Raw genomic sequence first — 12,186 nt, forward strand, 5'->3', positions numbered from 1 at the left:
CCGCGCGTTGTCACCCTCAATTCTGTGTTGCCTTTTTGGCTTTTACATTGCAACCCTCTGGGCGGTGAGATTGACTCTTTTAGTTGCTATTCCCCTCGAGGACTATGTCGCGTGTTAGCAACATGAAGTACGAGGATGAGAAGCAGCAGGAGCTGGAGCTGGAGCATGGAGTTGGTACTGAGCAGGAGCGCCAGCAGGCGGCTGCTTTGGCGAGGAAGATTCTATTCAAGATAGACACAAGGTAGGATTCCAGGCTGACAATGGAAGCTGTTCATATGGCATTGCTTACCATCATCATTATTGATGGCCGTTGTCGATTGATGCTAACGAAAGTTTTTCTTTCTTCAGAGTCATGCCCATTCTGGCTCTTTTGCTGCTCTGTTCGTTTCTTGATAGGACCAACGTCGGCAACGCCAAGATCCTTGGCCTCGAGTCTGATGTAGGCATCACGGACAACCAATACTCGCAAGGCCTCGCCGTCTTTTACGCCACCTACATTGCCTGGTTCGTCTTCTTCACCATGGCATAATTACAATGATAATAATAATACTAACGACTAATTCCCTCCTCCCACAGTGAACTCCCCAGCAACCTCGTCCTCAAAAAGTTCTCTCCGCGCATCTGGCTCCCCACGCTGACCGTCGCCTGGGGCATCATCACCATGTGTCTTGGCTTCATCCGTTCCTTTGGTAGCTTCGCCGCCGTGCGCGCACTGCTGGGGATTGCCGAGGGCGGTCTTTTCCCGGGCATCGTGCTGTATCTGTCCAGCATGTACACGCGTGGCGAGTTGGCCCTGCGTATCGGCATCTTTTACACGGCGGCGTCGCTGTCTGGCGCTTTTGGAGGGCTTTTGGCAAGGGGACTGTCGGCGATTGGACCCAGGGGCGGACTAGAAGGTTGGAGATGGATTTTCATTGTCGAAGGGCTGTTGGTGAGTTGTCCTTCGTTATTGATAAGATGCATGATTGATTTATTATCATGGTGGCTGACTTATAAAACAAAAAGACTGTTGCTGCTGGCATCATTGCCTTCATCTGGCTTCCAAACGGCGTTGCCAGTGCCAAGTTTCTCACAACAGAAGAGCGGGATTTTGCTTCTGAGCGATTGGCAAACGACAACGGCGGTCGCTTCAAGTAGGCCGCTCCTATACTCATTTAAGAGAATCCAATTAATTTATTTTCAACTATTATAGCCCTGCGCACGAAGCAGAAGAAGCCTTCAAGTGGTCCGAGGTCCGCCGCGGTCTCTTCAACGTCCAAGTCTGGCTTACCTCGACGGCCTATTTTGCCATGCTCTCAGGCGTCTATTCGTTTGGTCTTTTCGTATGCTTTCCCGAACATTCTTCATCCGTTTCTTGATTTATAGTAAATTTGGGTGGTCGCTAATTTGACGAAAGCTGCCTACGATTGTCAATGCTCTGCAGATTACGACTAATGCCAATAAAGTCCAGCTCTGGACTGTCATTCCCTATGCCGTGGCAACTCCTACCACCGGTAAGTTTAAATCAAAATCATATATGAATAGAAATGCTAAAAAGTCGCCCGCCAAGTTGCCGTCGCCCTCATCTCCGATCGTATCAAGCTCCGTGGTCTGCCCATGCTGGTCATGCTTCCCATCTCCATCATCGGCTACGCCACAATTGCTCATGTGCAGTCGGCCAGCGTCCGCTTCGGCATGACTTGCCTCATGGCTATGGGCATGTACAGCTCCGTGCCGTGTGTGCTGGTGTGGAACGCGAACAATTCGGCGGGACATTACAAGAGGGCGACAACATCGGCTTTGCAGCTGGCCGTGGCCAATTGCGGAGGATTTGTTGCGAGTATGGCCTCCTCTTATACACTCTTCTTGATATTCAGATGGCTAACGAGGGGACTTCTTAATAGCATTTGTATATCCGAATAAGGAGGGTCCAGTCTATCTGAAGGGACATTCCATAATTTTGGGACTGCTCTGCTATGCATGGCTCGCGTAAGTTTCCCGTATTTAGCTGCTTCTTCATGGTGGAAAAAATAGCTGATTGTGAACAAATAGTGTCTTGGCCAATGTGTTCTGGCTATCCAAGATTAACAGAGACAAGAAGAATGGTAAATACGATCAATATGCCGGTTGTGGCGATGATCGCGATCCCGAATTCGAAATGATTTTATGAACGTACTATTTTTTGTATTTAGAAGACTATGTAATACCATAGCTAGCGGATGAATTTGGTTAATTTTAATGACCTGATATACACTATCCTATATGTATAATCTGCCCTCACATATGCTCCTTGTGACTGATTTAAACTCGCGAGAGTGTTCATCTACCGTGTCCATACCCATCATGTGAATAGCACCTTCACTACTTCTTCAACCTCATCTGTGTTTCCAAAAATGATTCCTCCCCTCTCATCACAACCTTCCACCCCCTTCTCCAACACATCCTGCCCATTTTCATCCACAGCCTTTCCTCCAGCACATTCCACCACCAATCCCACAGGAAACAATTCGTACAGCTTCCTCAGCTTCGCCTTGCTCGCCTGCGTCACGGGAGAAATGTACACGCCGTGGCCTTTGGTAAGGATGTGTCCCAGGTCCGGAACAAGCCCTCCGCTATACCGCAGTGTGTACTTTTCTTTGATGAAAGACGAAATGAGTTCAGCGTAGGCAGGAGACTCTGCAGCAGAGCGTAGGTTGGCGGGGGCAAAGTATCGCGTCTTGTAGGGCGGTGAAGAGAGCTTGACGTCTGGTCGGACGAGCTCAATGTCATAGGGGCTGTCGCCCAGTCCAAGCTCAAAGCAGAGGCCATCATCTTCCGGGTTCTCTCGTATAGCCACAATGGCAGTTGTTCGCGGCCCGTAAACTCCTAGAATGGAGCAGATCTGTTCTTTGGGGCTCTTGCCAAGCGCGGTTTCGCCCTTCCAGATTCCCAAGATTGTGCCCACAGACCAGTTTGCGCCAATAATGGAGCTTCCGTCAAGAGGATCAAATGCGACTGAGAATCTCTCATCTGAAGAAGCAGCATCGGCAGATTCTGCTTCTCCCTGATGGACCTTCTTCTCTTCCGGGTCTTCCTCACTGCTGGCCGTCACCACAAGCGGGCATTTCGCCAAAGCTGCGCGAACTGCATTCTCTGATGAGACGTCAACATTGAGTTGGTCATCTCCAAATACGTTGGCTGATCCGGCAAGTGCCACGTGATGCGAGGTACGCAGCGAGGCGCCGATTTGAGAGATTGCGGTGAGGAGGTGCGGGAGGAGAGACGTGCTCAGTGCGTGGAGGGTTGGAGATGGTGATTTAGAGAGCTGAGGGGGGAGCCATGGAGGAAGAGGAAGAGGCGGTTGTGAAGACATGATGAGAATTCTTTTTTTGGTGCTGTTTGAAGTAAGAAAGTGTCAAGTGAACTTTTTATGTTTGAGAGGTGAGATTCTGGAGATGCGGGTTTTTGGTGTTTCGGTGGAGATAGTGGCGGCCTAGCGGTTCAAAGCGTGGATGATCGACTTTTAAAGTTTCAACTCGCTCTTAATTCTTTAAACATCATTCCAGCAGAATAATTAGAAACAGTCAAAACCAAATAGTATATAATTTGCCGCGCGGCTCTTTATCAGCGCTTAGAATCCCTCACAATGCTGCTACTTAATTTCTCATGAATTAACCTAGCAGGCCTAACTTTTGAGATTCATAGAATGTGAAAGCACATAATTGACGACATATAAAGTACCTAAAACTATCACAATGCCGTATTACTTCAACTACACTCTACATAATATGGCATCCTATGGCAAGACGGATCTCATAATGTCGCACATGTCCGATCTATATCGTCGGTTCTGAGACCTTGCTTATCAATGTGTCTTTCGCAAGTTGGCCGGGTTCGCGATAAATGCGGCAGCCACTCCAATAGCAGCCACCAAAGTAGTTGCTATGAAAGCAAGCCTCAGTCCATCATAGTATACTAATCGAGCGCTCAGCTGGATATCAGGCGGAAGCGTGCGCAAGGCTTCCACAGAGTGTCGAATCTCATCAATAATCTAAACAAAAAGAAGATGCTGCGTCAGTTGTCATTTACCTCACCACTTAGAAAGATGTTATAATGACAAAGAAAAGGGTCGTACTCTCCATTTATCTGGTACCTCGCTCAAGACCTGTGGTAAGCGGACGCTGAGCGTGTTTTGAACAATGGCCGACGTGACGGATACTCCCCAGACGGTTCCGAGGGATCGAACGAGATAAGTAGTTGAGGCGGATACAGCGTGATCTGCAAACGAATGTTAAGGTTAACTATCAAATGTAATTTGCCAAAGCATATGTATGGAAACATACCTGAATGAGCATGGGATGCAATCGATATAAACAAAATAGCCGGATATACCATTCCTGTTCCTAGGTGAGAGGGGAATATATACCAGACATACTTCCATGATGCATCTTCAAAAGCCCACGACGAGACCATAGTTTGGCCAACCGTCATGAGTATGAGCCCCGTTCGCATAAGTGGGATCAATTTTCCCCAGCGAGACATGACTGTGCCTGAGATTAGACCCCCCAGAGGCATGGCCAACGAAGGCAGAGACAGACGAATGCCTGCTTTGGTAGCCGAATCCTGAAGGATAGCCTGGAAGAAGAGTGGAAGCATGAAGAGATACTGTTCAGCAACCTGTTAGTTAAAAATGTACAACTTTCATAACCAATACTTTATGGGAGGATTGAACGAACCCCATACATGGACATGCCAGCGCAAAGGTTGGCGACTTGCGTTGCAATCGGCATTGTTCCTTGGAGCATTCTCAAAGGTATGATTGGCATGGCGGTCGTTCTTCCCTCAACACGAATAAAGGCGGCAAACAGCACTACACTAATCGCCAGAGCTCCGATAACCCAAGGACTGCTCCAGGGCAACTCATTCCCGCCGAGGCTCAAGCCAAGCAGCTGTGTCGAGACAGCAGTGACCAGTAACAAGGCGCCCGAGAAGTCTACTCTCTTCCACAGAGCCGCGAATCCGCCTTCACTTGCCATTCCCTGATGCTGGTTCTTGAGCACGTAATACCCGGCGATAAAGGCAAAGACTGAAAAAGGCACCTGCAGGAGGAAGCACCAGCGCCAGCCGATGTAGTCGGCAATGGTGCCGCCAAAGGAGGCTCCGCAGATGGCTCCGAAGCCAACGACGCCGTTTTGCATGGCTTGATACATTCCGCGCTTGCGAAAGGGTATCATGTCTGAGTTGATAATGGTAGCTAAGACATGAAGTCAGCATAATAGTAACAAGAAGACAGTTATACAGTCAAACATACCCATTGTCATCAGTCCTGCTCCTCCAATTCCGGTAATGGCCCTCATGCAATTCAATGTAAAGATGGTGCTCGCCACGCCACAGCCAAGACATCCCAGCGCGAAGACCACCGTCGACACGAAGAAGCACGCCCGCCGGCCAAAGATGTCAGACACTCGGCCGTAGAGCGGTTGAAACGCCGTTGCGGTGACGAGATACGACGTGGTCAGCCAGGAGGCGCTGTTGGCGGCGTCGAACTCGGAGCTGATGACGGCGTATGTGGCCGCGGTGATTGTGCCGTCGAAGCCATAGAGGAAGACGTTTGTCATGATGGCGAGCTGGATGGGGATGAAGCCCAGGGGAGGGGACCAGGAATCGGAGGCATCGCTGTCGTCTGGGGTGGTGAGGAGAGGCGTGTCTTCTCGGGAGATTGGGGGAGATTGGCGCTCGACATCGAGTGAGGAGGACTCTGGTAGATTTATGGCTGGCGTCGATATGGGCGGCGGGATAAATGGTGTTGTTGAGGCCATGGCGATGTGAAACTACTGCTTCCAAGAGTAAAATGGAACTTGAAGTTGAGTTACGGATTGCCTGAGCTAGAGAGAGTGCGAGAGAGCAGCTTTTCTAGCAACGAGATAGATCTGAACAATTTCATCCAGCAATTGCGCAAACCCACTTCATGTAAGTCGGTTCAAAAGCCTTTTTTTTTCCCGTCCCCAAATCGCGCGCCAAGGATCTGCCCTGCCGCCTCTGCAAACCCACTCACCCACACCAAAAGCGGGAATTGCACCATCGCCTTGTGTGTCTTTCGTGATGAGCCAAACTGCAAAAAGGAAAAATACGACCCTTGCTTCGATGCAGGGGGGTTTTGCGATTTCATCATTACCATAACAATTCTAAACAAACTATTGGCTAGAATAGCCGATTTGCTACATGAATTTGCTGAGAATATAACTAATGGGGTGGGGAGAGGGGGCGATTTTCTTTGGTTGGGGGAGACCCGGCGAGTGAGTAAGATGGTGGTAGTGAGAGCCGATGGGCCGCTGGTTCGGATGTCGTCTTACGCGCTGATTCATTCAGGACGGAGACTATGCTGCTGCTGAGCACGCAATTAGTATGTCGATCTGGATGATGCAGCAATTAGTCACACTTAAGACTGAATCATATACAATTTCACGGCAAGTTTGTAGAGCAAAGAAGCGGATTGTCCCACATGTCTGACTGCAGGACGTAGTATCACCATTACTCACTCAACGACTTATACCTCTTATTGAATATAAAAAAAATCAATTCATTTCTCATATTAGTGGTATATTCATGGCCACTAATGACACATTCTCAGTGTCACACAAATGCCACACACACACACGCTCTCACTCTCTCTCTTTCATTTCTTCGCATCATCCTGCATGCCCTTCTGAATCCACGCCTTCCCCGCCTCCGCCAACTTATCCATCTCCTCAGACGTCAGCTTCGCCATCTCAAACGCCTTGTGCTTGTCAGGCACATTGCGGCCCTTTTCAAAGCCTGGCCGCTGAAGGAGCGAGTGCAGCCACTTGTCGAGGTGTGGGAACTCGTCCAGCGAGACGCCGGCATAGGCTGAAGAAGAATATTAGTTTGGCGCTTTTAAAAAGGAAAGTAATTAAGGAAAACAAAATCTTACCGTGAGAGGCAACCCATCCCCAAGAGGCAATGTCGGCGATGGTGACGCGGTCGCCGACGAGGAAGCCCGAAGTGGACTTTGCGAGCTGTGATTCCAGGACGGAGTAGAGGCGGCGAGTCTCGTTGACGTAGCGGTTGATGCCGTACTGGATCTTCTCAGGCGCATATCCTATCATGTACGTTCAGTATTGAATATGTTTCTCTCTCTCAAGGAGGGGTCATTTGAGAGAAGAGAAAGAATAAAAACGGAAGGAAAACGTACTGTTGAAATGGTTGGCCTGTCCCTGCATGGGGCCCAAACCACCCATCTGGAAGTGAAGCTAATATGCAGTCAGTTATTTATCAACCACAATAATAGCTTTCTACCAGTAAAGCGGGGGAGGGGCAATTCGCCTCACCCAGCTGTTCACCTCCACCGTCTCCTTGGAGTCCCTGGGATACGAAACCTTGTTGTCCTTGTCATAGCGGTCCACGAGATACTGCAAGATGGAGCCGCTCTCAAAGACGCGAATGTCAGATCCGTCAGTCCACTTGTCCGTGATGGCGGGAATGCGACCATTGGGGTTGATCTCCAGGAACCAAGACTCCTTTTGCTCATTTTTGCTCATAGAAATTGGATGGACCTATAATAAAAAGAGGGAAAAAGATAAGTTGTCAGTTTTAAACAGAATGCAGAGTTGTCAATTATACGCGTATTGCGACTTTTGAAGATACTCACCTTGTACTCTAGGCCCAGCTCCTCCAGCAGGATGGAAACCTTGATGCCATTGGGCGTGCCAGCCGTGTAGAGCGTAATATCAGTTGGGATACCCATCTTGGAGAATAATTGTTGTAGTCTTAATTGCGATTTACGAGCTGCAGTTGCTTAGTACCGCACCGATCTATATATATACCTAGGTAAATACGTCAATACGATCAAACACGTTGAGCTGCTTAGAAATCCTAACTATTGCGAAATGCGAGCTTCCCCACTTTGACAAAGCGGAGATTATGGGCCAAGCAGCGATATGCCCGCATTTTGAAGCTCTTGTTGGTAAAAAAGAAATGTACTGCGGAGAAGTTGAGAAAAAAGACAAGGAACAAGTCTGGAACGTTGCTTAAGAAGCAATGCTGACGGTTGTTGAGTGAGTAATACGTAGTTAGGATAATTCCGTCTACATATAAGCAAGCTGTTAATAATGCTTATTTTGCGTTATGGGCATTAATAATATTTCGTGCCAGGTAGAGATTGGATAGGATTGAAGGAATCAGTTAATTGTATGAGAGAATAAACTAATCCGGTTTCCAATCAATCGCCGCCAAAGCAAACTCAAAAACAGGGCACAGCAAAAACATGAGCCAAAATCTATGAAACATGAGCCTTCTCGCTCATAAGCTCATTCGACTCTTGGGTGGCACAGTAAAACTGCGATAAGTATTCCCTTAGCTCCACGCCAAAGAACAGAGCGAATTCAGCTTCATAACCCGACCCGTCCAACCAACCAGGCTTTCTTAACTCATAGGTTGCAACATTTATTCTAATTCACTGAAATGGTTCTTTTCACCGTCACATTGGTCAAAAAAAATATAAGGAAAAATAGTGTTCGGCTTCCATTCTTATGTTCATATTCATATTCAAGTCCTGCCTTATAGTCGCAGATAGCTAGCTACAGATTTGTCTTTATCTCAAATAAGTTTCCAATGCGAAGGAGAAAAGGAAAGTAGGAAAGAAAGGGAAAGAAAAAAACAAATCCTTGATCAGGGAAAATGACGTAAAGCAACATCCGTCCAAAAAGTAAAATAAATAGTTCATCAAAGTCATCTCGCGTTCCGGCGCGCGCTGTCATACCACGGCTCTATCCAATAAATAAACATGTAAATGCTTGGTAGTTTCCATCTTTCAGCCGTTGTTCTGTTCAATCTCTGTCGTCCAACAAATTCATGCCCATGTTCTAAAGAAGAAGAAAAAAAGAGCGAATGGTATCCTTGGGCTTGTCATACTGATGTAGTTCCTCCAGAAAAAAACAAAAACGCCAGGTGGCACATTTCAAAGGACTGGGCCCCTGTATCATGTGCGCATGCAAAAACAAACAAATCCCCCTCCTCAAGCCAAGGTACAATGAGTGAAGCCTTCACTTTCAGTATCCTCGAACAAGCAATCTCAGCAATATAAGAAAGAGGGAATAAAATTGCCACCGTCCAATATACACGCTCGGAAATAATAAGAAAAGGTTGGGGGAAAGCCATCATCCCGTATCGTGGACGCAACACCAGTGCAGTCCTCATAATTGTGGTTTAATCGTAAAATAGATCATCTCATCTCGTCGTGTAGGCAAACCAAGACTCAATCGGAAAAAGGAAAGAAGCGAAAGAAATGTCGAGCGATAAAAAAAAGAGAGATAAAAAAGACAGCATATGTAAACAGTTCTGTTAATGAGACTCAAAGGAGTACCAAGGCTCCTGTGGAGGATTTTTATTTTCAGTGAAATATCGCTGAGTTAAGGCCCAGGTCAGGTCGTAAATAGGGAGACACAATATAAAGAATATGAAATGGAATATAATAATGGAAGCCAGGCGCCGTCAAGCGTACGTCGAGTATTCTTCGCGCGACTTGGGGGGTTGATAGTTGGTGTAATGCGCATCCTCGTATGAGTAGTTCTTGTTGGTCTTGACCTTGGCAAAATGGGCAGATCCGGCCGAGGTAGAGTAGCCGCTTTCACGGGTTGGCATGGAAGGTCGGCTGTCACTGTGGCCAGAGTAATAGGCATATCGATCCTGCTCTGGCTCTGCGCGACGGCTATACGACGGCTGTCGGCTGCCCTCGTATCCAGCGTATCGGGAGGTTTCTGTATAACCTTGATCCATGGATTGATCTCTCCTGCCGGTACGATTTCTGCGATCTCTTGCGTGGTGGTAGTCATCCGAATCGTCTTCCTCATTGATTTGCGCGGTATAGCGCGAACGATTCCGTCCGCGAGCTTCGAATCCTTCTCCATAGTTGTAAGTTTTGGAGCGAGTAATGGGCACAGCTCTCGCATAGCTGTTTGGGTCAGCCGGCATGGTGTTTGTCCTCGACAAATGAGGGGGGGAGCCAGACATTGTCGGATGTGATGCATGGCGTGGGGAGCCCATGGGGGCAGAGTCAGCGACGGGTTCTCGCGATGACTTTCTATACTTGGCACGGTTGCTTTCCGTCGAGCCACGGCGAGGTCGCGCCGCCGCCGATGAACGACGAGCATCATCTTCCTCAGGGATGGGGAAAGCAGACGTTTGGTTGGGAGCAGGTGGGGGAGTTGGGACAGCGGGAGGCTGGTTCATGTGGTGGCTGTAAGTCATGGATCGCTTAAGACCACCCAGATTGCCCTCCTTAGCCCGAGTCATATTGATGTAAGAGGCAGCATCTTGCAACTTTGCGTGGGTATCTTCCCAGGAAGAGGATTGCTCTGGAGCGACTGGCGCGGCTCGCACAGGCTCATACTTGCTTGTAGCGTAGTCAGGGTAAGATGCAACAAGGGGAGGAGACACGATAGGAATAGCATCACGGTGAGATGAGCGATCTCTGTCTCGCTGCTTGTCATCGTACTTTTTGCTCGACTTCTTCTTGTCAGATTTAGGGATGGGAGAAATGGTATCGTCGCTCTCATCGTAGACAGTGGCCGACTTTGCGTGTTTCTTCTTGTCGTCCTTCTTCTCCTTGGTCTTCTTTTCTCGGCGAGCGTCTTTGGCATCCCTCTCAGCAGCGCGGCGAACGGCCTCTTCCTTTTCGGCCTTCTTTCTGCGCTCGCGCTCTTTGCTGTCCTTGTCGCGCTCACGTTCGCGTTCTCGTTCTCGTTCTCGCTCACGTTCACGCTCACGTTCTCTTTCTCTTTCTCTTTCCCTTTCCCTTTCTCTTTCTCTTTCTCGCTCACGTTCCCGTTCTCTCTCGCTATCCCGCTTTGAGCGGCTGTCCACGTAGGTAGTGTCCCCTCTCCTTGTGCGCGAAGAGCTGGTCTGGTATACTCGATGGCTGTAGGGCAGATCATCTTCATAGGATCGCGATTGCGCATATGATTTTGAGGCTGAAGGGGGGACGCCAGGGGACGTCTTGTAGGATGAGGCGCGATGCGGGTCGGCAGTTCGAACTTCAAAAGTGCTAAATCTGGTCTTGGAGGCTGATCGCGGCGGGGTTGAAACGGCAGTCTTGCGCAACTGCTCTCTCAAATCGGCCAATCTGACCTGGTCGTCGTATTTTCTCCGCTCATCTTCGTCGGTCAACAGCTCATAAGCCTGCTGGACCTTTTGGAATTCTTCCTGTTTCTGTGCCTTCAGTGTCGGATCCTGCACCTTGTCGGGATGACACTTCAAGACAAGCTTGCGATAAGCCGTGCGAATGTCCTTTTCCTGAGCATCCTTGGCAACACCGAGAACCTTGTAATGATCCGGGAGGGAGGAGGAGCTCATGGTGGGTGGTGCTAAAGGGGATGATTGGAGTGCCTTGCGGCAGTATGAGGCTGTGTCAAAAGTCTAAGCTATGGAAGCGTCCTGGGGGCAGCTTGCATCGAGTCCACAGCGACGGTGATTGAGAAGCTGCGACAAAATCTTGAATTGTTCTCTTGGACCAAGAGCGCGCAGACAAGAAAAAAAGGGGCACTGCGGTCAGAGATGGCCTGAGGATGAGGGGGGCAATTTATGAGTAGTAGTAAAAGCTGTACTAATAAGTACGAGTAGCAAAAGTTGTAGGTGGGAGGCGAATAACAAAAGCCCAGCTGCCCGCAATGGAATGCCAGCCGCCGCTGATTTAGCTGAAAAAGGAATGACAGCCTTCCGAGCAAGACGCAGAAAAAGTCAGAAGCAAAGGGAAGGAAAATCAGACAACCGGCGACAGGGCAGAGCCAGAGGCAAAAAAAAAAGAGACGGGCTGGACAGATGCAACGAAGCACACAAGGCTTGCGGGAGAATCAAGATGGAGGCTCGCCGTCCCCTTTTGGCTGTTTGGGGGGAGAGGGATCGCTGGTACCTTGTACCTTGTACCTGAGGTCGTGAGGTCACGGGCCCGGACGGCGGCTGCACGAGGTGATTCGGCAGAAATGGGCCAGGGCTAGAGGGTGCTAGACGTGCTAGAGGCGCTGGGCGCTTCAACAGGGACAAGGCACAGGACAGGCACTAATAGCGGAGCGCAGCAAAGGAGGGGCGCCAGCAGTCGAGTCAAGCGGCCTAGGCAGGATCCGTCGCTGCTAAAGTCGTAGCGCAGCGAACGCTCAAGTACCTCGTAGAGGGTGGTGGGGAGTCGAGTCGCGGGTGAGTTGAGCGGGTGGGCTG

The 12,186-nt window shown here is 49.2% G+C and overlaps 5 protein-coding genes across 5 annotated transcripts; 1 reads left to right on the forward strand and 4 right to left on the reverse strand.

Moving 5' to 3' along the window:
* Nucleotides 1-11: 11 nt before the first annotated feature.
* GGI43DRAFT_45769 (major facilitator superfamily domain-containing protein) lies at nt 12-2,235 on the forward strand. Its single transcript, XM_083209856.1, has 9 exons — nt 12-241; nt 349-504; nt 577-931; nt 1,006-1,133; nt 1,193-1,322; nt 1,397-1,493; nt 1,550-1,819; nt 1,884-1,968; nt 2,032-2,235. The coding sequence occupies exons 1-9, from the start codon at nt 105-107 to the stop codon at nt 2,147-2,149; spliced, it is 1,476 nt and encodes a 491-aa protein (XP_083060451.1). The 5' UTR covers nt 12-104; the 3' UTR covers nt 2,150-2,235.
* Nucleotides 2,236-2,320: 85 nt separating this feature from the next.
* Nucleotides 2,321-3,331, reverse strand: GGI43DRAFT_383829 (fructose-1,6-bisphosphatase; the record flags this gene model as incomplete). The annotated part of the gene is made up of 1 exon (XM_083203445.1): nt 2,321-3,331. The coding sequence occupies one exon, from the start codon at nt 3,329-3,331 to the stop codon at nt 2,321-2,323; it is 1,011 nt and encodes a 336-aa protein (XP_083060452.1).
* A 190-nt stretch (nt 3,332-3,521) lies between these two features.
* On the reverse strand, nt 3,522-5,857 carry GGI43DRAFT_45775 (major facilitator superfamily-domain-containing protein). Its single transcript, XM_083209857.1, has 5 exons — nt 5,270-5,857; nt 4,695-5,212; nt 4,302-4,623; nt 4,094-4,236; nt 3,522-4,009 (listed from the first exon to the last, which is right to left on the reverse strand). The coding sequence occupies exons 1-5, from the start codon at nt 5,775-5,777 to the stop codon at nt 3,824-3,826; spliced, it is 1,677 nt and encodes a 558-aa protein (XP_083060453.1). The 5' UTR covers nt 5,778-5,857; the 3' UTR covers nt 3,522-3,823.
* Nucleotides 5,858-6,517: 660 nt separating this feature from the next.
* On the reverse strand, nt 6,518-7,880 carry GGI43DRAFT_405224 (glutathione S-transferase). Its single transcript, XM_083206000.1, has 5 exons — nt 7,628-7,880; nt 7,308-7,532; nt 7,172-7,229; nt 6,911-7,078; nt 6,518-6,846 (listed from the first exon to the last, which is right to left on the reverse strand). The coding sequence occupies exons 1-5, from the start codon at nt 7,721-7,723 to the stop codon at nt 6,635-6,637; spliced, it is 759 nt and encodes a 252-aa protein (XP_083060454.1). The 5' UTR covers nt 7,724-7,880; the 3' UTR covers nt 6,518-6,634.
* A 1,384-nt stretch (nt 7,881-9,264) lies between these two features.
* On the reverse strand, nt 9,265-11,487 carry GGI43DRAFT_45843 (J domain-containing protein). The gene has a single exon (XM_083209859.1). The coding sequence runs from the start codon at nt 11,326-11,328 to the stop codon at nt 9,469-9,471; it is 1,860 nt and encodes a 619-aa protein (XP_083060455.1). The 5' UTR covers nt 11,329-11,487; the 3' UTR covers nt 9,265-9,468.
* Between the last annotated feature and the right edge of the window lie 699 nt (nt 11,488-12,186).

This window comes from Trichoderma evansii, assembly GCF_050947405.1.
Source record: "Trichoderma evansii strain SZMC 28006 chromosome Unknown GGI43scaffold_10, whole genome shotgun sequence".
NCBI lineage: Eukaryota > Fungi > Ascomycota > Sordariomycetes > Hypocreales > Hypocreaceae > Trichoderma > Trichoderma evansii.

Excerpts from the sequence above, each read along its gene's own strand:
- GGI43DRAFT_45769 (XM_083209856.1), top strand. The coding sequence starts at position 105 with ATGTCGCGTGTTAGCAACATGAAGTACGAGGATGAGAAGCAGCAGGAG. Across the intron at positions 505-576 it reads TACGCCACCTACATTGCCTG|TGAACTCCCCAGCAACCTCG; the intron begins GTTCGTCTTCTT and ends CTCCTCCCACAG. Across the intron at positions 1,134-1,192 it reads GACAACGGCGGTCGCTTCAA|CCCTGCGCACGAAGCAGAAG; the intron begins GTAGGCCGCTCC and ends CAACTATTATAG.
- GGI43DRAFT_405224 (XM_083206000.1), bottom strand. The coding sequence starts at position 7,723 with ATGGGTATCCCAACTGATATTACGCTCTACACGGCTGGCACGCCCAAT. Across the intron at positions 7,533-7,627 it reads AGCTGGGCCTAGAGTACAAG|GTCCATCCAATTTCTATGAG; the intron begins GTGAGTATCTTC and ends TTTTTATTATAG. Across the intron at positions 6,847-6,910 it reads GGGATGGGTTGCCTCTCACG|CCTATGCCGGCGTCTCGCTG; the intron begins GTAAGATTTTGT and ends ATTCTTCTTCAG.
- GGI43DRAFT_45843 (XM_083209859.1), bottom strand. The coding sequence starts at position 11,328 with ATGAGCTCCTCCTCCCTCCCGGATCATTACAAGGTTCTCGGTGTTGCC.
- GGI43DRAFT_45775 (XM_083209857.1), bottom strand. The coding sequence starts at position 5,777 with ATGGCCTCAACAACACCATTTATCCCGCCGCCCATATCGACGCCAGCC. Across the intron at positions 5,213-5,269 it reads AGCAGGACTGATGACAATGG|CTACCATTATCAACTCAGAC; the intron begins GTATGTTTGACT and ends TTCATGTCTTAG. Across the intron at positions 4,624-4,694 it reads CTGGCATGTCCATGTATGGG|TATCTCTTCATGCTTCCACT; the intron begins GTTCGTTCAATC and ends GTTGCTGAACAG.